The 27,208-nt window shown below is 38.3% G+C and overlaps 1 protein-coding gene across 1 annotated transcript in view; it reads left to right on the top strand.

Annotated features, from left to right (window-relative positions):
- The window catches only part of COL28A1 (collagen type XXVIII alpha 1 chain), a 70,779-nt gene extending 45,351 nt beyond the window's left edge, over window positions 1-25,428 (top strand). The window contains exons 26-37 of the mRNA XM_074574737.1: window positions 206-274; window positions 7,540-7,608; window positions 9,719-9,787; window positions 14,787-14,855; window positions 17,733-17,813; window positions 17,904-17,939; window positions 18,138-18,174; window positions 18,479-19,033; window positions 19,899-20,080; window positions 22,267-22,483; window positions 22,928-23,104; window positions 24,079-25,428. Coding sequence (XP_074430838.1) covers window positions 206-274; window positions 7,540-7,608; window positions 9,719-9,787; window positions 14,787-14,855; window positions 17,733-17,813; window positions 17,904-17,939; window positions 18,138-18,174; window positions 18,479-19,033; window positions 19,899-20,080; window positions 22,267-22,483; window positions 22,928-23,097 — 1,554 coding nt within the window. The 3' untranslated portion in view covers window positions 23,098-23,104; window positions 24,079-25,428. The remainder of the gene's footprint in view (window positions 1-205; window positions 275-7,539; window positions 7,609-9,718; window positions 9,788-14,786; window positions 14,856-17,732; window positions 17,814-17,903; window positions 17,940-18,137; window positions 18,175-18,478; window positions 19,034-19,898; window positions 20,081-22,266; window positions 22,484-22,927; window positions 23,105-24,078) is intronic.
- The last annotated feature ends 1,780 nt before the right edge of the window (window positions 25,429-27,208 follow it).

Below are 27,208 nucleotides of genomic sequence, written 5' to 3'. Positions count from 1 at the left end.
ACCACTCTGGTAGTCTTTTCAGGTTTCCACCAGGGACTGAGGATGACTGTTGCTCAGTACACATCAGAAATGTGAAGAATTTGACAAAATACAGCAAAACCAAAGAGATTAGTAACTGTTGCTGAAGTTCTCTTCTTTTTTGAAGAACACGAGTACTCTTCCTTTAGGACAACTACTGACATGCTTTATTCCTCTGCCGTACCAGGGACCTCCAGGACCAGCAGGCCCCCCAGGACCAGCAGGCCCAAAAGGCGTGGGAGATGCTGGACCAAAGGTACTTGCACAATGGTAGTACATGCATCTGACTAGTAGACAAGGTAGCCAAACATCTTCTGAAAAATGCATTAGATTAGAATGGCATATGTATAACAAAATGCTGTGATCTCATCTCCTGCTTTCCATTTCAGTTAGAAGAAAAGCTTGCGATAGACTTTTCTGCCATGATAGATACAAACCAGTTCTTGCTCTACCCCCAGATTTGATGCAAATCTGCAGGTTTTCTGTACATCCAAAGATCTTTCTAGATGCTAGAGTTTCCGTGTGGAAGTCAGAATCAAACACAGGCAGAGTATTGCCTAATAATTAGGCGCTTGCTTTCTCTTACAGAAGTGCAAGGGATGAGGCCCCAAATAAGTCAGGGAAATGTTGGTTATGTGGAACTAGTGGGGTATTTTTAAAGTTCCTAGAAATGGATTCCTAAGAGAAGACTATAAACCTTCATCTAAAATTAATATTCGTTTAGAGGCAAAACTTGTCAGAAAAGAAAAAAAACAAACCAAAACTGATAAAGGGACTAGAAATACAACACTGAAACACAAGATTTTTTTCATAAAACACAGAATAGCTGAAGTGTTCTAAGCAGTATGTAATTCACCTAAAAAGTCGCATTGTAACTACTATGTCATAAAAAGTTGGAAAAAAGAGACTGAAGACTAAAATCATAAAAGCAATTGCTTTAAAATATCCCACAGAGCAGTTTTATTAATGATTTCCTCCTTACATATGTGAAATAGAAAACAGGCAGCCTGTTGCAGGAGAAAGCAAAATAAATATCGCCCAAACAAGTTTTTTCCCCAAACAGAAGGAACTTTCAACTTCAGTTCCCAGAACATGAGAATTCCCATTTAAAATAAACAACAACAATAACCTCTTAAAGACATACCCACATGGGTATGGACTTCCATCTTGCTTCCTAAATGCTTAATTCTGGAAAGTAGTGTTTCCCAAAGAAAAGGAGTTGGAAGATCATGTCACATAATCAAATAAAATAATTTCCCACTGTGATGCCATGGTTGAAAGATTACAAACCCCAGAATTACAAATCAGAATTTCAGTGGGAATATAGGAGAATAATTGCAGTGAAATTTCTCACAACTGGATTTTTAAAATCGACATTTGTGGTTGTGCTTCTGAAAAGTATCAATATACAAGATATACAGAAGTGCATTTAGGAAAACCATAGTGCCTGGCTTACATGAGAGATCAAAAAAGTGGGTCACAAGTCCCTTTTGTTCTTGTAAGACATGTAATTCTTGTGATTGCTGGGACAAGCAATTCTTTGGCTGTATAATTATTAGGAAAGTTCCAACGCAGATAATGAATGATGGAATCATAAAATGCATTAGAGGGGGGGAGGTAAAAGCTGTAAAGTAAAAGAAAATGTACCCAGTTTTTGCAGTGGAGAACATGGAATCTAGTCTTTTTATCACAGTTATTCTTAAACCACTATAAGTATTGTGATAGAATAACATATATATTTTATTAACATTTAATTAAATCATAGACTAGCTATTACAGTACTTACAGTTTTCACTTTCAGTTCTAAGTGATGTAAATCATTGCCGATTGAAGTGGTTTGTTCATATTCCTTTATAAAGACATCAGATCCTTACTTGTCAGTCTCTTCTCCCCCCATGAACAGCATAAGAAGTATTACCATCCCTCCAGATCTGTGGGTACTAATAAAAGAGGCTTATTGGTAGTATCTTTTTGTGGAGGAATATGACCTGTTGAACATTACCAATTAATAGTAAATTTGGCCTTCAACCTGAATTTGACTGAGCAAAAGTGAAATAGCTGTGACCAAGAGATGAGGCTCTTATAATTTAATAGTATTTAATTACAACAGGAAATAGTATAATGGAATATCTAATACTAGAAACTCTTATCCTACCTCGTTATCTATAAAGAGGTCAGCAAAAGATTAGGCAAAGGTAAACTGATCAAAATTTATCACTATTCTCATGTCTTTTCTGACAATTTCAGATCAGATCAGGGTTGTCATGTAAATTAAAAGCATCTTCCTCATTTCCATCAAGTCACCTCCATTGTCACAAAAATTGTCAGAATTAGGTGGCTTGGTTCTAAGAACCAAATTATGGAAAAACATGGATGCAAAGGAAGGTGTGTTTTCAGGTTAATAGAAGAGGGCCTCCCGTGCTTTTGGGAGCTGGATGTGATACAGCCTAAGGAGCGAGACCTCACATGTGCAAACAGTCTGGTTCACGTACACGCTCAGAGTCTTCTCGGGCGATCTGCGTGGGTGTTTCAGGCTGGATCGGAAAGCGCTGAAGTGAATCTCCCAGTGGACCCATTTACTGTGCTTTGGGTTCTGGACCAAAAAGAGGTCTGAGCGGTCCCACAACCCAGGAAATGGATTTCCTTCAGATGAAGCTAAACTAGATGGTCTGATCTGGAAGGGCTCTTCGTGTACTTCTGCCCCCAGCGAGCGATCAGTCCACAGGAGCAGACCAGGCAGGTCTCCTCACATTGCATACAGGGTAAACATTGGGCTGCAAGTCCACTGCTATTGTGTCTGTAGCAGTGTTCGTTGATGGACACATAGAATTAGAAGCTGCCTATCAAGCAGAGGTTTCTACTCATAATAATCAGTCATGGGGTAGATTCAGAATGCACCGTATCACTTATGGAGAAGTGGCATCTTGTTCTAGGAGCAGTCATATTACAAAGAACCCTGTAGAGTAGCTGTCTTTGCAATTAACATAATGCAATTAGGGCGAATCATGCTCACAACAAATTCTGTATGGCAAGTTTTGCGTGAATCTTGAGGTTTGACTGTGTTGCAGTGTGATATTGCCCATCAAATCTGGCTGCTCAGACTAGTGCTTATCTAACAGTAGCTGTCAGAAAATTAAAAAAATCAAGAGTTAAAAACACCTGATAAAAATGTAATTTCTATTTTTTACTTTAAAATAGGTAAAGTTTCTTTTTTTATGATGTACCTAGATTCATGCGTTAATCCTGTGGGGGAAAATGCATATTGCTTCTATAAACGGTGAGCAGCTGTAGGTTTTGCAGTGGGTGCCTGCTGCACCAAAGCATTCATTATCCCAATTGATAGTCACGTCCGTGATTTAGTTCTTTGCATGCACACTAGACAGGGGGTAGAGTACACTGGAAAAAAAGAAACAAAGTTTGTGAACATCTCTTTTCCCTCCCCGATTTTTAATTCCTGTTTGCTTATACAAAGTTTTGAAACCTTTGTCTCTACATAACTTCCTGGTAGCAAAGGTGCCATGAGGAAAAACAATTCACTTGAATTGCAAGAATTCCCCCAGAACTTAGTTCATAAAATGGACAGTTGTCTATTTTTTCAAATAAAATGTAAGCGCACTGGCTACCTCTCATCCCTTCCACATAAAAAAAAATGAATATAAGAACAGCAACAATCTCTGTGTATAAAAGAGAACATTTATTTGATAAAAGAGACTCATAAATTTACACACTACTTAATTTGAAATTCCTTTGAGTATCATTATATAGGAATGTTCCACTCAGCTGAATCAGAGCTCTGTTCTCCCCACTTTCAGAAATGGCTCACATATGTGCAGACTGCTAGATAGGAATTTTATGTATCAGAGGTCAAATTCACATGAAAACAGAATTGGAACATGTGGGATGCATTCAATCCTGGCAGCACCCTATTTTCTGTAGCATTAAAACAGAAGCACATAATGTCAGAATATAATAAAAAAATGATTTAAAAGCACTGTTGCCAGCTAGGAGGTGGGTTACAGACATTCAAGTGCAAGAGCCCAGCGCTAGAAATAAAGCAAGCTTCATTTTCAGTAACTGGATAGCAGAAGGATTATTAAAATCCCCAGCGTAGTCCCTAGTGCATGAACATTTGGGCTGGATCCAGTTGCAATATAAATAACTTTTGCAGCTTAGACCCTGTCTGTTTGAACTAATATGTGGAAAGTAGAGATGCGATGTCTTTTTTTTTAATATGTTCTTCTCACAAATACCATTATATCCGCTAGCTCTCACAAAAGAGACTATTGAAGTGTCTGTTGTATGTTTCAGTATCAAATATACGTGCTTCACTGTAAATGAGGTGTATATATTTGGAAGCCATGATTTATTTTTTAGGTGACCATTAGGTCATTTAATGAATTTTCTTGAACAAATAGTATGGAATAGACATCAGAATCCCATACATTACACTCTCTTGACTCAGCTCTTTATTTCTCATTCCAGTGATGTTTTTCTAGTTCAGTGTTTTGCTGATGGTGACAAGCTTGTCTACAAGTGCAATACAGGAAATAAATTAGACCTCATCAAAGAAGAGTACTAATCCTTCTTGAAATGAATTCCCTCAAGGACAGTTTAGTGTCACACCTTAGAAAAAAGAACTGCCCCACTTCGCAACTCATAAAGCAAAATAAAAGTCTTTTTCTCTAAGCCAAGAAATACAGAAACTTTGAGGATTACTATAAAACTCTACAAAAGAGCTTTTCAGTGAGACATCTGGTATTAACTAAGCATGTGAGGCTAAAATTCGATCCTTCACCTGCAATGACCCTGTGTAAGAATGTATTACCCATGGGAGGAAGAGGCAGATGACTTCAAGTCACCCTTACACTCTTTTTGGACAGGGCTGGTCTAAGAGCAGGTTGTTGGTCTGTTGGATACTGGACCATAAGGAATCATTTACTTGTTTGGTAACCTCCCATTCATCTTCCATCACAGCAATTTATAGGCTGTTTCACAGGCCACAGCAGCTCAGGATCTCCTCAAAAAAACGCCTTATAATGTGAATCTTATCTGTGTATCCACCGCATGGCTCTGGCACCTCTGGCAGGTTTCAGAGGGAGGCTTGGACAGGGAAAGCTTTGGCTGCTCTGCGCAACTTCTGCTCGTGGAGAGTTCTCCTACAAATAGCTTAAGGTTGTATTATGTTTTGTGGGGACATTGGGGACCAATAATTGCCCCTTTGATAATAGATCATATAGGTAGGAAGATGACTACATTTGCCTAGACTCAGTATTTCCTAGAAATATGACAATCTCAAGCTAAGTGTAAGAAAATGCATTGCAGGAGAAATTGAGAAACCAGGCATGTTTTCAAAGATCAGGAATATTAACCATTCATCCCACTGCAGAGGAACATTTTCCAGCACCATGTGCCAGACTTAAGAGCTACAATCTTTAAGTACTTAAGATTGTAATCTTTAAGAGTTTATAGCTAGAATTTGGAAAATAAAAAAAAAGACAGAACGTTCAAGGGCTTTGCCAATATCTTGGCTCTTTGCATTAGCAGGGAAGGTGTAATGTAAACGCCTCAGGTCATCTCAAGAAGAACACCACCACTAAAGAGAGTAGCGCTCTCTTTAGTTCCTTTTTCCAAACCAGACTAGATGAAAACAACAACTCCCCTCTCTGATCAAATCTGAGGAAGAAATTTCCTCCTGACTGAACATGGCAATCTGTTTAACCCAATCAGTTTGACACGTTAATTTAAAGCTAAGAGCATCCATGTACCACTCCTGTGTCCTGACTCAAACTGGCCACTCTCCAGCGCTTTGGAAGAAAGAAGAATTGAAGAGAAATTCAGAAGCCAAATATTACGGCAAGAAGGAAAGCATTATAAGCTCAGTCTAAGCCTTAGCCTTTGGATTCAGAATTCCCACTTCTCCAAATCCATCAAACTTGAGCATAGTTTGGGCCCTATTATATTTACATAAATAACACAATGTCGGGACTTAGCTTGAGAGTATCATAAACATGTGAAAAACACAGATTGGAGTGATCTCTTGCTAGAGATTGAACCTTGGGCAATCGTTATAATGACTGAACACATTCCTCCTGGAAAGTAAAGGAAGTCAGTAGAACATTCTGGACTTTTTTTCCTTCCTTTTTAATCAGTTAGTTATGTTTCTTTTCATCTACCACAACTCAAGTGTCATCTGCGATTTGTGTGATTCATACTTGCACCTCTCTCCTAGTTAGAATGCTCCCTCTGCAGGCACAGCCATTTCTACAGCTTTTCCGAGTGCAAAAGCAAGTACAATTAAGAGGTTTTATAAGGATTTTTTTTTTATTTTGTTAAGAAACACAATTTCTTCTTGGCTCCCTTGTTAATATATTAGCTTATGAGAACATTTATTTCTTTTGCACTTGCCTGCACAGGCATAGGTTTAGGGACATTTGCCAAACCTGATTCTGAATGTTCTGCCTCTATAACTTATCTGCTACAGATTTCTTTTTTTCAAACCAGGGATCACGTGCTGAATGCGTGCCTGTTCCCTCGTTTGTACAATTACGGACTGAGGAAAACAAAACTGCCTCTCACGTCCCCATGCCTTATGCCTTCCCCCTTCCAGTAATGTCCCCTGACCCATCTCCTTTGCTGGGCTTGTCTGCAGCACGAGGGGCAGCACTGGGCGCAGCGTTACCCCCATTCCCCCAGCTACTGCCTTCTGTCTGCCTGCTGCTTAAGGGATGAGCCCCCTCTAGGGTTTTTTTCCCCCCACTAGAAGCATAAATTGATCCTTTACCCAGGGTCCAATTATCACCAAAACTGTCGAGAGTGAATATGCTCAAGGCCTCTTCATTTCCAGTAATTTGGCTGAAATGAACTGATGAGGTCAAAATATACTGGGAGAAAAAAGAGGACTAACACAGACAAGCAGAAACACAGGCAGAGTATCACTTCAGCTTCATTTCCTTAAGAAATCAAGCTAAACATATATGCATTAGGCTTTTTAAGAAAACAAAGGAAGGGCTGTTGTTTTTGTTTCTTCTATATCAATGCTATTAAAATTCATTTAGTTTTCATAAACACATTAGTTTGACAGTTCTGGAAATTAAACGCCTCTAGTTTCACAACAAGCACAGCGTCAGTAAAGGGCATGATCGCTGTTGTGTCCCACTAGTAAGCCCCCTGTCCATCCTGGCAAGCCCCTGCAGAACATGGTGATGGAAAAACGGTGTTATTTCCAAATCAGTTTGCTTTTCTTTTTCTTCTGTAGCTGATAAGTTTGCAAATTAGAGTCCTAACTCTGTTGGTGATTTTGATCACATGGACCATTTCTTGGGGAATAACGATCTTCACCTAGAGCTTAAATAATGTGGATGCCTGCATTTTGGTCTCTTTTTGATACCTATCTATAAAGCAACTGTTTATGTATATAACGTTTGTTTTGTTTTTTAAACTCAGTAGTTTGACTGACTGCTTCATAAGTGTATGAAAGATATAACAGTGATAAATGACTGACATTTCTTGGACTATTTTCAGGGAGACCGTGGAATGAGAGGCTATCCTGGTCCGCCGGGGCCACGGGGAAGCGGGACAATTGGTCCCAGGGTTGGTATGATGCCATATTGAAGCTTTTGTGCTCTTTTGTGGTGCTGGCTGCCAGACTCTGATCTCGCAGATACCGAAATATCCATCAGTTATGGATTTACATTGGTGCAACTGCAGGAGAAATCAAGCGTAAAACCTTGGGCACTGACCATACACTTCTACCAGCCGGATTAGGAAGGAATACTAACTGGATGAAAATTGCATTTGCATCTAAACTGTATGAGATTACAGCTGGAAATTGAATAGAACTATCAGGCTGATAATCAGTTAAACAATGCATTTCTTCTGTTTGTATCTGTTCTGTTTCCAAGAGATTCTTCTGTGGTGGAAAATATGTTAAATGTGAATTTTGTTTGCAATTTTTGCTCAATGAAATTGAATCCAGTCAATTTCATTAGTAAATCAATTAGGAAAGAAACATGAAAACAAAAAGTTAATTCTATGAGCAGCCAGCATGCAACATCTGGGCAATTTTTTCCTCCCTCCGCTAAAGTGATTTATAATAAAAAAACATACGGTAAGAAAATAAATTCAGTGCACGTCTGGATTTCTTTATTATAGATGTATCCATCAATTATTTTTACAAAGGCAATGAGGAGAAACATGGTGTATATTTCTCCACTCTAACTTAAGTTAAAAATAGATACACCTTTGTAACTTTTTCTGTGCTTTCCTTAGGGGAGATTAACAGAAGTCTCCACAGCTATTTTGAATAAACTAGTATCTGAATGGAGAAACATTGCTGTGACCAGCCTCTTGCAGAAATGCAATGAGGAACAGAGCATCAATATTTTCTCAGGTTGTGTGTCTGACTTTGCCTTGCTTTCTGAAAGCTGTAGGAATTTCAGTTTCTTGGTAAATCATACAGACACAGTCTGTTTAAAAAAAGTAAGTTTCGATTGAGTGTCAAAATCCTACAAATATGTGACACACACTGCTGCTTCCTCAAAGCCTTTGAGAATGAAAAATGTGTTCCCTGTGGGGAAACAATATTTTGTTTTCAAGGGTGAGGATCTGCTTGTAGCATCTAGTTCTTGAGATAAGCTATTTAGCACAACATTTTGCATGAATCCCTGCTTATAAATATATAGGTTAAATTAGTAGATTAAAATGTGTATTTTTACAAGAGATTCTGTCAAAGTTTGAGGCAAAGTTTTTGTCTACACAGATAAGAATGGTGACTTTTCAAACATCACTAATACGTAGAAGTTAAACATTTAGAGCTATATATTTCCATTTGAAGATGATTGAGTTTTGATATACTTCTGCCTAAATATTCAACATGTGCAAAATGTAGGTAATTTACATACCACTGAATGAATTCCATTTATTGTATTGGAGCACGGTGATTATTTATTATAAGGCAGTAATCAAAAATCCAACCTGAACTCTACAGAAACTTTTTTGAAGCTCGGTCAAATTTCAAATGCTTTTTTCAACTGAAAATAAAGAAAGAAAAAAAAAAGGAAAACAAAACCTTTAATTTTGATGTAATCAAAGGGATATTCTTCACTTTGTCGCTTCAAAATGTTAGATTAACCTGCCTCCAAAGCAAAAGGGCTTTACCTGGCTTTGACTGTATTAACACAAGTCAGCAGGTGCTGCTTTGGCTTTTCTCTCCTTCCCTCCCACTTACGATTTTCTGCATGACTGGTGCTCCCAGAGACTTTGGCACCACAGGGCCTTGGCATGTATACATGGTGCACAAGAACTAGCTAACGTGCCTGGCAGATTTACTCCCGCTGGGTTTTATTGCTCTAGGCCTTTGTGCCTCTGCTGTTGGTTGCCCTTGTGTGGAGTGATTGCACGAAGCTGTTGTATAAAGATGGTTTCTGTTGGTTTCTACGTGGGAAAAACTGGGGAAAATATCACGCTGTTTCACAGGCAAATTTTATTTAGCTATTTTCAGCTCAATTGTTCCTTTGCTTTCCTGGGAATTTGCCAAGAATAATTACTAAGGCCCACAGTGAGAAACCATAAACCAAAGAAGAATCAGAATCTAGGGTCTTTGACAGGGTTTTACTTGTTGCTTGCAGTGATTTTGAGATTACTTCCTTAGTGTTACCAGGTATAGTTTACCTCCTAATTCTTCTTTTTTTGCCTGTTATAGGGTATTATGGGACAGAAAGGCTTGCCTGGTCCACCTGGACCCCCTGGCGACAGCATACAAGGAAGCAAGGTAATCCAGTTTAATGTGATCCCTGTTCAGTTTCTTCTCAAAACTGTCTTTTAAGGAGATTGACTGTCTGTTTTTCTTTCTGCCTCTGAGTCAGTGAACTCTTGCAAGTATTCATTGTATATTTAAGTTTCCTGTTCATAACGTATGCAATATTTAACTGTAGAGTTTTCAGTATTGTTGGCACTCGATTGCTCTCCTGTTATTCCTGTCATTATAAATATATTTAACCTGGAAAAACAGTCTCATTTATGCCACGTCTTACTGATTTAATTAGACTTAAAGCATGCTCCAAAGAAAACATCCAGGGTTTTCTCTGGATGCCCTTGTAAAAGACAGTAACAGAGATCTACCATGTCAAACAACACATATAGGAATATAAAAGAAATGTCTCCCACATACTCTTAATCAGGTTTTTACTCACCCAGTTCTAGCCATAACTTCAACTTCTCTCCTTACAAGGAGAAACACAAACATGGTAACATTCTGAACATGCAAAGTTAGTAAATTGCCTTGTCACAAATGTCTGGAAGAAAATTGTTCAAACTGGAGGCTCTAGTGGAGAAAAACCCAAGTTTCTCCTATTTCTCTTAAATCAGTGTGGTTGAAGGTGATCATATCATTGAATATTTCCCTGGATCAGGAGGATTGTGCTCAGCTCTTCAACTCTAGGTTATCAAACCAGCAGTGATTCCGTAAGAGGGACACTGTTTTAGCTGGGTTAGGAAAGATGCCTCTCTATACTGCGGTTGGCTGTAGACACTAAATCCACCAGGGAATTAGTTGACAAAATAGGTTTTTGTTGGAAAATAGTGACATGCTGAAACAAACAAACAAAATCATTAAAATGTACCTTGTTGGCAAGATATTTCAGAGGAGAACCTTTCTTTGGTTCAGTGTGGAATTGCTTCATACAAGCTATACCAGAAAAGCGGCGATTCCTTCTGCATTTGTTTTGTTCAGTACTTGCTCTGATTCCAGTTTCAATGTCTTCTATTTTTATATTCCTGTTCAATCATTACCCTTTTTGTACTGCAGCGATGTAACACTGTGAGGTGTTTCATAGCATAAAAACATACTTTACTCTGTTCTTTCTTTTGTCCCTATTGTGCAACTGTCTTTAACAGATTCTGATTTATCTCAGGACTTCCCTAGACAGAGATCTCTACACGGTTGGAGTCATGACTGTCTAGACCTCTTGTTCTGATCTGTTTGGAGTTTTCTTCCATGTTAACTGTTATCAGTAACCACAAAGCTATTATGTATTTTAATGTGAGGGCATAAGGAGCTTCTTATTCTTTTCTTCCTTTGTTTTCTCAATCTCTGAAGACTCTTTGCTCTATTCTTGTGGAAAATAGAAAAATTTCTGCCATCTCTGGGTGGCTTTATGGTATAGGAAAACTATTTCCTGCCTAGCTTTAATAGACATTTCTGATGTGTTTCCAGAATCTAATACTTAGGATATATCTTTGATAATTCTATGGGTATGTGAGATTATCTATAAATGCACAATTGCCATTCTGAACAGAAATGTTTCAGCAATCAAATGCATCTGATGATACATGAAAAAATATATAGATTATATCATATTTTTTCTGTTCCTGAAGAAAGATAAAGGTTAGTCAAAATATATTCAGAGTGTACATCTGTCTGTCTGTCTATCTATCTGTCCCTATACAGACAGATACACACACAGTTTTGGATGTTATGTTGGCACTGCTATGAGTAAATGTCTAAAGCATATTTTAGAAGTGTAGAGAACTCAGTTTCATCATGAAAGTTTTCCAGTGGAAGAACACGATCCACTGACACATGCTGTCAGACAAAGGTGTGTTTGTAATGTAAGGATGTGGAATTTAGGGATGTAGGAAAGTAACATGTGCTCTGGCTATGGAAGGTCTTTGTCTTTGGATTTTAAAATAAAACTGTAATGATGTGGTGGATCAAACTCAGCTGGTGTTGTTTCTATAGCATTCCATGAGTTGTGTAGGTATAGTCTTGTCATTTAAATTGTCTTCCCTTAACAATCGCTTTTTTAAATTATTATTATTTTTATATAATTTTTAGGAACAACTTCTTTCCAAACAACTTTGGCAACTGTCTTGCTCCTGTAGTACTGGTTTCCTCCACGCGCTCATGCTTGTTCAGCGTCTATCTGTCTCTTCTGTCCTTCTCCCTCTTCCCAGCCATGTCCAACTTCATTCTTTTTGGCCACTCTTCATCAGCTTAAAGCTACTGTACTGCTGGACTTGAACTATCAATATCACTCCAAGTATTTTTTATACATGTGTATATATATATATACACGCACACACGTAGAGCTCAGTCTGCATATGGTAAGAACGGAATGTCAAAAATGAGATGGTTTTCGAGTAACTTTATGTTGATAGCTACATTCATAGGTCTTCTTTTTTCATGCATGGTTTCCTTTCAAAACCACAGTCTAGACATTCTCAGATCTGCCCTCAGTTCATAGAATGACATTTTTACATGGAGGTCTACTTATTGATCAGGAATCTAGCAGGATATTAGGGTCAGGGATGCAAGGGTCTGCATTTTTACATGCATACCACTTTGTTTTTTATGATAAGACTGATGGTCAAATTTGAATTTAATCATGTACGTGGATTGAACTGGGAAGCAATAAATATTTTTAAATTAATACAGCATACTTCTTGGTTTTTACTAAGCGTTCGGTTATGGTATCTGTAATAAATCCCTTTAAGGTTGAGTGATTGCACAAGTAGGGGAAGCAGTTCTGCGGTTGACATTTTAAAGGATAAAACTCACATGTGTGCCTGTGAGAAATGTCAGCTGTACAGGTATGAATTTTTTTAGAACAGTAGGTCTCATTCAGTTTTCATTACCTGAACACCATCCTAACAATGTCAAACAGGCTGTAACAAGTGGCAGCAATAAATCTATAGTTTTGTTGGATCTGACATTTATTATTAGTGAAGGACCACTGGAATACACAGCATATCCTTACTCTGGTTCATATGTATGTGCTCTGCAGAGCTGCAAAGGTTTATCAGAAAGCTCTGTGGTGGCCCCAGTCAGGAAGGATAGTCAGTCCCAGTGCTAGACAGCAAGCATTGAAACAAGCTGGCACACTGTTTCACTATGTTTAAAAGCGTTAATAACCTACATGAAAGACCCAGGAAGCACAATCCTGCTAAAAAGTGACTTAAAGTAAATTTGATTAAATAGTAACTGTGTGTTCCTACAACACCGCAAAATAAATTGCCTTGCACATCCCATTGCCTTAAGAATATTTCCTATTTGCAGGAAACTCCTTTTTTTTTTTCTTTTTTTCCTAATGAGTCAGCTGTGTAATTTGGTGCATCAGTTTCTTTTCCAGCCTCCAGATTCTACATATCAGTGTCTGAATTTTTGCTGCTGTAAGAAATTGGGCAGAGGGGAAGGGGGAAAATTCTGCTTACAGAGGCAAGAGGTTTCTGGTTAGCAGGTCAGTGATAGGTAGCCCCAATGTCAAGCAGAGCATTTTAGCTCCCTGATTTGGGGCTAGTGGACCGAGAGACTCCTGCAGGCTGTGAAGGCAGAGCTCTGGTGGAGATGTGAGTGGCGGAGTGCAGTGGGTGCCTTTGCCTAGCACGGAGCGAGACCACAATGCACCCGCGTGCAAGCAGAAGCTCCCATCTCAACAGCATTGCAGTCAAATCTGGAATTTGGACAGTGAAAGCCATCCATGGACCATGACTCGTAGTATAATGCCTCTTGTAGGAGCTTCATCTCATTGTCTAACTCCTGTTGAGAAGTCCCAACTCATGGGAGTCAGGAGACCTGAGTAGCAGGAAGAGAAGCTTGACTTGGCTGTGCACCATGCAGCTGCTTCTCCACCTGCGGGAATCCAGCACCACAGGAATGCGCAGTGGTTGGTCCTTCTGCACTAGTGAGCCTTTGGTGAAGGCTGGAGTCTTGATAAATTTGGATACATTTTTGTATTTTGCTGCCCCTTATGAGCAAAATAACCCCTCTAGGCCCATTGGTGAGCAGCTATACAAGTATTAATAAAAGACCCTTTAGTGAGGCAGTCTGAGAGCTCTTGACTGAAAAATAAAACTAACTAACCTTGTACTTACATCTCATAGGCTAGGTTTGGGGCAGGTGGTGACTGCTTCTAATCTCACTGACATTCTCTGGAGCTGGTTTGGTATCTGCACCAGGCATTGCTGTTATGTGAATTACATATGTGATGTGAATTATGATGGAGCATTTATGTACCAGGGAATATAATCACCTCTAGCTGTGTTTACAAAATATACAGCAGTTGATCTGAAAAAATTATGTGTATTACCCTATTAAAAAAAGCAGGAAAGTTTCTGGCAGCCAGATGTGGTGAAGTATTTTCTGTACATGTTTTATAACAGCTGTGTTTTATAACACATTGTATGCCCACGCTGCTAGCATGAACATGCTTTTCAAGTCTGCGTGCATGCAGCAGGGCATGTACAACAATCATTATAAACAAATTTGAACTTTATAGGTGGACTGATAGCGTCTTTTGAAGTATCAGCAGAAAGATGTTCTGCTCTCCGCACTGTGAAAAACAGAGATGTCTTTTTATTTACTTAAGGTTAGAATAAACAAGTCGACCCCGCAGAGATTCTGGGTGTGTATTTCTAGAGAACCTTTGTGTTGGACCTCATTGTGCTGTTTGTAGACTGGATGAATAACTGTCTGAGCCTCCATGAGGTTACTTTTGTCTTTCATCTCTTTCAGTGAAATGACAATATTTCATTTAGTTCATCAGGAATAAATTCTTCATTATATACCTTATAAAGGCTTCATGTGTGTTCTGAGTCACACCCAATTGCTTATTTCTCCAGCTTCAGACCGCTTCTGTCTTGAAAATTATGTACTTCATTGCATAATACAAATATCTGGCTTTCTCTATGATGCAGAATGTTATAAAGTGAATAGATACAACATAGATTTTGCTTTAATTTTCAGTTAAAATTACTTTCCGTATTCTGTTCAGGGAGAAAAAGGAAATCAAGGTTTTCCTGGACCAAAGGGATCATTAGGAATTGGCCTTCCTGGACCAAAGGTAAATCCTAGGTTTGTGTAAGGAAAAAAAAGGTAATTTTTTCTTTCTTTATTGGTTATTTGGTGTCACAGGTCTTTGAAGATAAATAGAAGGCAAAGACATTGCCTTGTATAGCTAGCAAGGTTAATGCGTACTACTTGTTGTCAGCTTTGGAGTCTACGAAAATCCTAATTGTCATTAAGGACCAGGCCCTGAAGTGGGATCTAGAATGAGTTCATAGCTGTTAGCAGGAGAATAATATTGGTAAAATTATGTATTCGGTTATCTTAGATATTTTTCAGGTATTACAAAACATCCTTTTATTTGTTAGGCTCTGATAAAAAAAGTTTTGCTTTTGACTAATGCCTTTTAAGGGCTTTGTTTTATTTGACTCTTTTTTTTTTTTTATGATTGAAGCCCAAGCTTGAATCTTCCCTTACTGAACAACTCCCTGGTTGATACAAAATTGTAAGAATTTCCTACACATACCTATTCCCATCTAACAAATTTTGCGCAAAGAGAATTTAAATACTTTGGCTATTTATTAGTGATTTTCAGATGTGTAGCATCTGGTGGGAGCATCCTAGACCAAGGAAACCAAGACTCATGGACAATGTGGATGTGCAGATCAACTATGTGCACGCACAAGTCAGAACAGTGTGCCGAAGAAGAATGAGCGTTGATGTAAATGCATGATGCAGTATGTCACCTTTAATTCACAGCAGATGCCTGGTTCAGTGGGCAGACCCTCTGCAATAATTACAGTGCAGCTGAAATACTGATTTTATTGTGAAGGCTCTGTCTGGAAAGCCTGAGAAAAAAAAACATGGCAGCCTTCATTGGAGAGCAGAGTTCCAACCCCCCTGCCATGGGCAGGGACGCCTCCCACTAGACCAGGCTGCTCAAAGCCCCATCCAGCCTGGCCTTGAACACTTCCAGGGATGGGGCATCCACAGCTTCTCTGGGCAACCTGTTCCAGTGCCTCACCACCCTCACAGTAAAGAATGTCTTTCTAGTATCTAATGTAAATCTCCCCTCTTTCAGTTTAAAACCGTTACCCCTTGTCCTATTGCTACACTCCCTGATATGGAGTCCCTCCCCATCTTCCCTGTAGGTCCCCTTTAGTTAGCGCAAGGCTGCTTGAAGTGTTCAAGGCCAGGTTGGATGGTGATTTGAGCAACCTGGTCTAGTGGAAGGTGTCCCGGCCCATGGCAGGGGAGTTGGAACTACATAATCTTTAAGGTCGTTTCCAACTCCAACCATTCTATGATTCGCCTCTGACCCAAGTAAGATGATTAGGCTCTGACCCAAATACGAGCTCAATCCCCTCTAGTCACCTGAGGCAGACAGCACCCATTCAGAGCCCCAGCCATTTTTTCCCTGCACAAATGATGTTCATGGTACTACAGTTTACATCAGCTCAAATTATACAGCACTTTCTCAGACTTCGGTGTTATTCAGGCTACTACAGCTTGGAGCTTTTATGCAACAGCGATTATGAAGCTCTTTCACACAGATTCAAATTTCTGCCTCCTAATTCTGTTTTCTCTCAGATGCTGGATGCTCGTACTATAATAATAATTGCAGTATTTTCACTGTTCTTCATATTCATCTTGTATCTTGATTAATCTTTGTGACCCACTGTAAATCTCTCCACATACTCACAATTTTTCTGTTTGCTATTAAAATAGCAGACTTGTCACACATGAAAAGGAATGGTTTAGTTCCTTAGGAATTTCATATAAATGCCAAGTACCAAAGAGATCAGTTTTTAGTATACTTACGTGTAAGAGAGTAGCAGTACCACCGCAGTCAGTAGATCGTATTTGCTCTCCCTTATGCTGGCATTAACTTTGATGAGGTTAGATTCAATTCATGGGCAGGTAATGGAAAGTAATATCCTCTGCTGGATATTATGATTCTGTGAAATAGAATAGAAACTGTCTTTCAAGAGTTTACTTAGTGGAGACTGGTTTTCTTAATGCTGTGGAGGAGCTATGTACAATTCTCAGGTTTGAATAACATCGGAATCAGACTGAAAGAGTCAAAAGGGTTCCTTAAAATTTATAGCAATCGCCACAGTGAATGCTGTAACACAGGAGGTATCTGTGTGGTTCCATTGGCTGGATAATAATGAGGAGTAATATCAAAATGGACAGTAATCTAGGTAAATTTCTATGGTTTAAGGTTTCAAGTGAAATGTAAGGTGGTCAGAAGCTTCCAGAGAAGTAAAAAATTGTCCTGCACAATCTCCTCCTTGAAGAAATGTCTAATTTACAACCTGAATCTTTTGATAGTGTGTTTCATACCTGCATTATGTGAAAACTGTCTCTCGAAATACCATAATGTTGAACTCTTTGTTTTGGAAATCAAAAGTCAGTTGAGGAAAAAAATGCAAAATTGCTTCTAAATGTGAACCTATGTATTTTCCAATGGATGTAACAGTCCAAGCATGCCTTTTCTCTGTTCTCTGCAAGCTCCCAGTTTTTTGTGTGGGTTCTATACAAAGCTGGTGTGAATTTCAATACACTGGCTGATCTGAGGCAGCTACGTCTTTCTATAGGTCTGAATTAACACAGGTCCAATTTAGAGTTCAAGAAAATCAAAGAAGAGTAAAAAATTATATAGTTTCAACATTTGCATAAAGATGTCATTACCCTTCACTCCTGAATTAAGGTATTTTTTCATAGACATTTCTATAAGGTGTTTTTACTGCCCATCTTTCTCTGAGAGCTTACTTTCAGCTGTTCACTTCGTAATACATATACAATAAAGCAGCCGCACAAAAATAAACCACCAGAAAATTTATCTTAAAAGCTCATTGAACCACAATACCAGCTCTGACTATTAACAGAAATGCAGTTACTGATTGTGTTTAATATGATTGTTTTAAATAAGGGAGACTATGGAGATAAAGGTGATCCAGGGAGCAAAGGTGCCAAAGGAGAGATTGGAGACCCAGGACCTCCAGGACCAAAGGTAAAACACATTTTCATAGTACTTAATTTTACACAATAGAAATTAGAAAAATTTGACCTTTGTTAATTATCCCACTCTATGCGTTTTCAGGGAATTTGGGGACGAAAAGGTGAACCTGGTCTTTCGGTAAGTATGTACATGAATTAATTTAAAAGACAGGAGTTTATTTTGGGAAAACATTTAAAGGTTATGTGATGTTACGCAAAGTTGCTTATGGAGCATTGCATTGCCTGCATTTTTGTATGTAAATAAATAAATAAAAATATAGATTTCAGCATTCTTAAAACCAGAACACACAGCAAATCAACTAATACTCTTTTTCAGAGAGAAGAAGTGATCAGACTTATCAATGAAATATGTGGTAAGCATTCCAGTATGGAAAAAAAGTAGTTCTAATAAAACACACTGAATGTATGTTGTCTGAATGGCTTCGTCCTCTGCATGTTTGTATGTAAGGATTGCATTGATATGAAGACGACACTCACTGTTTTGCCAGAGCTATAATGGAAGTAATTTGGTCCAGCTCCATTCCTAGTTGTCAGTATCAGTAACTATGAATTAATTCATTAATGGAGCTTTAACTGACTGTGAATCTGATATATGAGTTCAATTCGTTTTTATGAAGGTGGTTTCTCATAAAATGACTGAAATTGTTATTCTTCTAGGTTGTGGCATCAAGTGTAGAGTAACACCACTGGAACTAGTCTTTGTCATTGACAGTTCAGAAAGTGTTGGACCAGATAACTTCGATATTACCAAAACTTTTATGAAAACAGTCATTGACAAGGTGTCGGCCAACCACGCTACAGCGCGCATTGGCATCATCAACTTCAGCCATAAAGTGAGGTTGGTGTCTTCTCTGGAGCAGAACAAAAACAAAGAACACCTGAAATCAGATGTTGATAAAATGCCCTACTTAGGAGAAGGCACGTACACAGCTTCTGCTATCCAAGAAGCCATTAAATTATTCCAGGCAGCACGGCCAGCAGTAAGAAAAGTGGCTGTTGTAATAACAGATGGACAAGCGGACGCTCGTGATGAAGTACGACTGGATACTGTAGTAAGAAAGGCCCATGCTATGAATATTGAGATATTTGTCATTGGGATTGTTCAAAGGACTGATCTTCATTATGATGATTTTCTGAAAGAAATGCAGCTTATTGCCACAGACCCTGATGAAGAACATGTTTACCAGATAGATGACTTCATGACACTTTCAGGTAAAATAAACTATTTTAGTAAAAGGAAACTTGAAATAAGCGTATGAGAGAGTTTGGCCTTTCCCATAGTGAGGCAAGGCACCCTGCTGAATGGCAGCTTATGTTTCTCTTTTGGATGCAGCTCTTTCCTCTCTTTCTCTTCTTTTTTGGCCAAAGTAAACCTTGCCAAATTTTCACCTCTCAGAGAAACAATAAAACACAATGAACATCAGTTTTCTGAGCTGAGGCCTTCTCTTTTGTGAGAGCTCGCATCAGCCTTCCCTCACAGTCCTTTTGTGCTTGGCCATAGTTTCATCCCAGAGAGGTGCAGATTTCCTTCCACCTTGACGCAACATCTCTGTCTCTCTCTCTCTGTTTCGCATGGCTCTTACCAGTCTTGGAGTTCCTCCACCATCTCTTACAAGCCATAGGGAAAACTACGCTTTCATCCTGATTCTAGGGGAAAAGTGGTGGAGCAACACACAAAGGAATGGGGACTGATAGTACATTGTGTATTTCAAACTGTGGCTTGAAAATATCCTGTGGCCACAGCTGGAATCAGGAGATTACACTTATAAACACTTTATTTCCTTCACTCTGTTTTTTTTCCTTCACTGTTGAGCTATGATTTCTGCATAAAAAAGGGACTTGGTATTTTTATCTGTTTCTTCTTAAAAGAGCAAAAGGGCCTTAAAATCAAATAATTCAGAGAGCACATTACTTTATTACTTCTCATTTGCATTTTGACATAACTTTAGAAGATGGTCTTTCACAAGTCACTATCATTAAAGATTTAGGGTTAACAATGCACTAAAAGCTTGTGGTAAATCATTCTGGCTATTCTTGATTACCCTTAATAAATGTCATCATTTTGTTAATCTTTCAGCTCTTGAAAATAAACTGATCACAAAAATCTGTGAGAACGTGTCTGAAATCTACACCAGAAAATACAATGTTTTATCTCCATCGCCAAGTCCAGAATCTGAAATTGCTAGTGAAGATACTAATAGCCAGTTAATGACTACTTCAGAGTTTTATGTGGTCCCTACAGAAGGAATCAGGTACCCAGTAAGTAAAGAAGTAACAGTTATCAAATATTTATGAAAGATGTATGTCTTTATTTGAATTCAAATACTCTTTATTTCACCATTCACCAGTCTTCTAATATGCAAATAATGTGTTGTTGGACTAGACCAAAATATTTGAACAAAATTTTTAAAGTTAGAGTGAACTTACTTGTTGAGAACAGAAGCTTACGGAAGAAAGAGGGTAATACTGTTTCCTAGTTGCAATAAATGCCAACAGTCCTTATATTTTTTGTAGTTCTTATTAATCTTAGGAGCGAGTTAGAAATCTTAAACATACACCTTTATTGAGGCACATACGTAGTGTATAAGGCATGTATTTACATGCAAGCTGATTGTTAGTACAATGCTTCTTGTGGTCACGCACTTTCCAGGTGTTATTAAGCCTTCAGTAATGTTTTGCTTTCCACATTGAGCTGTACTTCTCGGACTCCTCATTCATGTTACTCTTCTTCTCCGGCTTTAAATTCCTCCTGTCCTGCACTGGGGTTCTGCCCTCCAACACGGTGCTGCTGCAGATAGACAGGAGTTTCAATGCAATAGATAAATATTTTCTGCAGGTGTGTATCGCCTTAGTTCCCTTATTAAGTCTTTGGCATTTTTCAGCCACTGTCTTAGTATCAGAGTAGGATATTTGTCACCTTTGCAGTATATCAGTGCTAACTCTGTAGGGTGTTTTTATTGCTAAAAATAGCTGACGATAAAAACTGAGTGCTGCTTGCCCCTATAACCTGTTGAATGACCTACTGAAACGTATACTGAGATGTATAAACCTCTGTAGCTGCCTGGAATGGATATAGTGAATCACGATACTGGTATTTAGATATTAAGTGAATTGAATACAGATTGGAGCTAAATAAATACCACTGATTTACTGTGGAGGAGTCAACGGATTAGCCAATATTAATCCTTTGGATTATTGTTTATGTAATATCATCCATAATTAAATAGTTCACTTTCAAAATTCAGTTTAATTTCTTTGAAGAACTCCCTCAACAGGTGTGATTGATTTAGGTTTGGAGCTTGTAATACCTTCAGATCTGAGACAGACAGATCTGTGTGACACTGAGGGTAAATTTTGACGTCCTGTATCATTAAGAAAAATAAATGTAAACCTGGATTTATAGATGCTGATTTTATAAAGTGTGTGATAAGGATCACAGATGGGATTAGTTCTAAGTGACTAGATGCTCACACACTTGGTTCTGGCTAGCCATGTTTGTAATTAAATCTTCAAAACTGTTGAATTACTATCAGAAATAAACACAGCCTTTTTGTAGACCTGGAGAAGAAACACAATATGCAAAGGACTGGATGAATTGCCTGCACATTTACATTTCACCTAGACTTCAATTTTCAGAGTCCCAATGACTCTGAAGAGTTTTCTTAAACAGACTGAATGTGTCAGTAGTGGCCTGTAAATGGGAAGACACTGAATAGTATCAAATTCCTTCCTGTTCTTAGTAGGTAATGAACAAGTGGGATTAATGCAGTCATTTGTGCTATACCATACTAAGGCCCTTGGAAATCTTCTTGAATATACTAAAACACTAGAGAGGCAAATTTTTATATAATAGTCTTCATTTGAAGAGCAGGATTGGCTTCTTAACACTTCTATCAAGGTAAACTCTCAAATGCTAATGATTAGCAACTGGCTGTTAGCTAGAAATGGGAAAATTTGCTGTACTCAAAGGATTCCACATCTAAATAGATCTTTGGAGGAGCATAACGCACATGTGTTTTTCTACCAATAACAAGTACCCTATTCCTCCCACCTGCCATTTTCCATTTCTTGACAAATTGAAGATGTGAGATCATTCCCAGAGTGTACCAAATGTTAAGAAGCACTGATTTACTCCAGAGGTCCTTCCGTTTTTTGTTTTATTTATATTACAGACTAAGTGGTGACCGAAACTTTGTTTCAATGGAATTAATTCAGCTTATTGACTAAATGGAAGGCATTACTTTGCCTTTTCATTCAGCTCTCAGTGTCAGAAAATGCATTTGTTAAAATGATGGTCACGTACTGAGTAATCACTAGGAGTCCAAACCTGCCTGCTGTTAATGGTATTTTTTCATGTTATTTAGCAGTAGATTCTCTCAGTTTTCTCTCTTAGCATCTGAGCCCAGACAGAATTTTAAGTTACAAGATTTTGATTCCTTTTGCAGCTTAGTCCACCACAGACCAGGTATACTGAGCCGCTGCCATCTGCGCAGGATGACACTGCGACCACCTCTGCTCACAGAGAATCAAGACTTCCCCCGCTGTATGACATATCTGAAATCAGACCTCAGAGTCCGGTTGTCAGTCCTTTGTTCAATGTAACTGCTGCTGAAGATCACCACCTAACTGTGTTGCAAACACAGGTAGCAACAACCCAAAAAGGTAAGTAATAAATACTGTCCTCAGACACTGGGTAGCAAGTCTGCACCAAAACCAACCAACCAGCAAGCCCACTGTGTCCCCCAATACAATTACTAGATTTTACCACCTTTCGTTCTTCTGGCTGCAGACATCGCACACAGCGAGAGCCAGAGTCTCAAACCTCGATGACAAACAACTCTTGTGTACCGACTGTGTGCTTAGGTATTTAAATAGCAGCTTGGTTCTTACATCAGGATTTAGGCAGTCTCATCTCAAACTGATCCTGTATTTGTTTAGACCTGTTCAGGTAACTCGTTATAGAAGTGGAATTTAGCTACAAATTTGAGAGAAGCATATAGACTCCCAGGCACTACAAGAAAAGAAAGAGGTGCTCTTCTTTCTGAAGGAGGCACTTTTAGGATGATGTAACTTATCCCAAGTTAACTTTTACTGATACACTTTCAGATCCAAGGTGCTTTGAACCTTTGAAACCAGGGGATTGTCGGGACTACGTGGTGAAATGGTATTATGACAAGAGGGGCAATTCTTGTGGCCAGTTCTGGTACGGAGGTTGTGATGGTACCAACAATAGATTTGAAACAGAAAAAGAATGTCGAGAAACCTGCATTGATTGATGAATAAGTAAGTTATCTCTATTGTTCAGTCACCTCTTTTCCAGGCTAAAAAGATTGAGGCTATTTAAATGTCTCCCGTACTATGCATACATATCATATCATATCATAACATATATCATATCATATCATGTACCTTTGATCAACTTTGATATGTTTCGCTGAACCTTTTTGAGATGGTGGGACCAGCAGTGCACTTTGTGGTCATGGATTCATACCCAGTGAGGTTTTCTACTTTGTTCTCTATTCCTTACTTTATAGCTTCTAACATTGTACTTGATTTTTTTGCCATTACTGAGGTTGGAGGTGGTATTGTCGTAGAACGTAATTCCAAGACTTCATCTATAGGATAAGCTGAGAACCCATTATATTATATGTGAATTTAGGATCATTTTCCCCCTTGTGTATTATTTCACATGTTTCAAAACTCAGTTTTGCTTTGCCACTCACAGCCTACACAGTCAATATCACAAGGTCCTTCTGCAATTTCTTACAGTCACCCCTTTTCTTTACTCTTCAAACAGTATTGTCACAAACTTTGTCACATCACTTTTTACTCCTTTCTGTAGATCTCTAATGACTATATAGAGTAGAACAGACCATAGCATACATCTTCCAGTGACTTCTCTCCCCTGACCATCTATTCCCTTTCCTTTGTTTTCTTCTTTTCACCATTATAAATTAGTAGACTGTCCCTCTCAAACCAGTATAACTTTCCTTTGGGGAGGGATCTTGTGTTTTGGAAATCCAGGCAGACGGTATTAACTGCCTTAGGCCCACATGCTCAGTGAGTGAGGCATGGACTTCGGAGAGCTGGCTTATCTGTAGTGCATAACTTCCTTTACAGAAGCCATATTGCTCATCCCCAGGAAATTGTATTACATCCTTTATTTCGTCTTTCACTACAGGAAAATTTTATTAAACTGCAGCATGTTGGTTTTTTAAATGTTTCAGGAAAATTAATCAATTCCTTATTTCTTCTAGAATCGACTGCTTTTTGGAGTTTTTAAAGCTGGAAGTTCGCGTGTATGGAGGAAGAAATGACTGAGAAGAATCCAAAATGATGTGTTAACATGAATATATTACTACCACGCTCTACTGCTTTCCCCAGTATGATATTCACATTAACTAGATTCCTGTATAACATATGTTATCTGCAACACCATAGCAATAACTTACAATCACACATACACACACATGGGAACATACCTTTTCCCTCCAAATTTATATTAATTTGTTACTACTACATGTAGCAATGATGAAATTCTATTTTTAGGATTAAAATGTTGAAAGTGTTTAGCATTTAATGACAGAGGTCTCTTATTCTCTTGAAAGAATAAAATATGCTCTAGTTTTAAACAAAAGTGGTTCCTGAAATTAACACTCTTAATGCAGCATTTAGAGACATAAATTAATATTTCCATTAATTAGAGTACCTTTTTGGAATGTAAATACCACAGCGATAAGTAATTAGAGGCCTTTGTCGTCCCCCCCCCCAGCATTAAAGCACATTTGGATTAACTTCAGTATAATCTTTTCAATTATAAAGGTATGACTTTCATTCAGAATTACATTAAAAACAGGATTCTTCATGTCCTTTAGGCTAGTCAGTACACTTCCATTTCTCAGGGCCTCTGTGTTAAATTAGAAAAAATAAAATTAATTCACTCTAATATATGCTGTTAAATTAAAAAAGGGAAAAGCACTGAAAGATGTATCTAAATATTTACTTATAGCCTTTCTACTTTTAGCCTTGAGCCTATATGAACGTATTGTTAAAACTGAAAATGATGGGCATGTGATTAAAATGGAAAGCAACACTTGCTGAAGAGTCCTGCATTTTTATCTCTTTGCAAACAAAAACCTCATTTCTACCCAGGCAGTATGGACAATTCTTGATATGTTTAAACAATTGCGTGCACAATTGCCCCACCCTCTATGTAACCAGATGACAGCATGTGCAATGCAAAAGGAACTTGTTTACAGCAGAGAGGATGCAAATTTAATTCTATGGAAAGAAGTGCCAGAAGTGCAGTTTAAAAGTATTTAATTTTTCTTCCAAAAATCTGGCCTTGTTAGTGAGTTTCAAATTAGAAAAAAAACCCTGATAGCAGCGCCCCCCAAAATATCCTGCTCTTATTATACTAAGAACTAATATGATGATAATTCAAAAAAACACCCGAGGGCACAATTAATTTCTGTTTGCCATGGAGCGGTAAAACTCAAGGACGTTACCTTGTGCTATGTGTCCTGTGATATCCTGAAAGCGAAGAGACTCAATGGTGTAGAACAAAAATCAAGCTGTTGAAATCAAGAACTAGTTTCCTTTCACAGAAAAAAAAAAAAAGAAAGAATCAGAAAGTAAAACTTGACACAACTTTTAATAAGTCAGTGTTTTTTGCATCAGAAAAATAAATTGCTTCAAAGTATACTAGAAATGCTATAGACGGACTCTTGTGATAAATAAAATCAGCTACATTTAAAGCTGGATGTAAGCAGCAAATAAAGTAAAAGTCAAATAAAAGGTCGCAAGCAAACAACCTGTCTACTAGTGGCACAAAACAATCATGGAAAGGATGAAACTACTGTTGAGTAGTAAAGCCAAGGCCATCATACCAAGAATATCTATGTGCTGGAGACCTTTAATAGCGAACAGATGCCCAAAACAAGAGAGGAATAAACACAAAGTTTAGGGAAAAAGAAGAGCAGGAGGGATAGACACAATGATGCTTTCAAATTGACTGGAAAAAGTAGATTCAAAGCTTAAAACATACTAAAATACAATGTTAACATACTATCGAACTTGAAAGACGTATTGAGAGACTTCTTTTCTAGGCTAGGTCTCAAATCCAGTATTCAGAATTCATTTCAGTCAGATGAGAAAGGCAACATAAGAAATATTAAAACAAAGAGGCAGTGCAAACATTTTTAAGAAAAATATGGCCCTCAAAAGAAGAAAAAAATCACCTGAAGGAAAAAAAAACCTCACCAGCATCCCTGCCACCCCAGAAGGACCGTCTCCCCAAAGCAGCCTGGAGTCAGTAAGGGGCAGAGCAACAACCTGAGCTTCAGCATGAACGATTCATTGCACTGATTCAGGCAAGCAAGTTATTTAAGTTGGACACATAGACAGATAGATATAGCTAACTGGAGTGATAGATAGGTAGAGAGATACAGGGGTAGAGATTCCTATCCAGATGAACATAAAACGATAAGATCTTTTCATCCAGAAAAGATGTAGAATTTGCAGAGTTAAAATCTACTGTGGAATTTACGGATACCTGTAAAAATCTCTGGGTGTAACAGGTTCCAAGACACGCTTTGTTGCACACCTGCCAGGAATATTTTAGGTTTAGCTGCTCCTGGAAACCCACAGCAGCAACGCCCAGTGGAATTGCAAAGAAGTCTAGGAATTTGCAGGATCTTTCAAATCTGTTCTAATCTTCTGTGCCTGGGCAGTTGCTTCAGGGACGGGATTAGCTGTTGTGTTCAGCTCCACATCTCCAGAAAAACAGAAATGTCTTGTCTAAGATGTACTGGGGGATAATGAATTTGGGAACGTAAGATGTAAGTTACGTGTTTGCAATAATATCTTCGACACTGTGTAGTGCAAACCTTTCTGGTAAAGCTGACAATTTTTTAATAAGTACAAACAGTGACACCATTTGCTAAGTAACAATGCTAAAAAAAAGCGTTTACTCATTAACATGTGCACAAGAAATCTTCTTAATGCAATTAAACCAGTGCGATCCAGAAGGTCACTGCCGTCTTTTCCACTCCAATGTAGAGTTGACTAAACCTTTTGTAGCAAAGAAGCAAAATGAAGGCTATAAATGTTTTTAAAAATTGTATGCTATCTAAATCAGATTATCCTGAAATAAGCATCCTTTTTTTATTCGGGTTTTTCTGTGAATCCCCAGACTGCAAAGTCTGAATGTATGCTCTGATATTTAGTAAACCATGAAAAAGCAGAAAAATCCTTGCTGAAAGGACAACTCTTTTCTAAATCTGTGTCACCACTGACTGGCAGCGTTGTCTCCTGTGTCTCTTCACCCAGCTCTGCATCCTCAAGGGTGTCTTGGGTCAGTAAGCCAGGAGGGGCCACCTCTTGCCA

The sequence above is a fragment of the Larus michahellis genome, chromosome 2, assembly GCF_964199755.1.
Source record: "Larus michahellis chromosome 2, bLarMic1.1, whole genome shotgun sequence".
Lineage (NCBI taxonomy): Eukaryota > Metazoa > Chordata > Aves > Charadriiformes > Laridae > Larus > Larus michahellis.
This window is presented reverse-complemented; position numbering and strand designations above follow the sequence as displayed.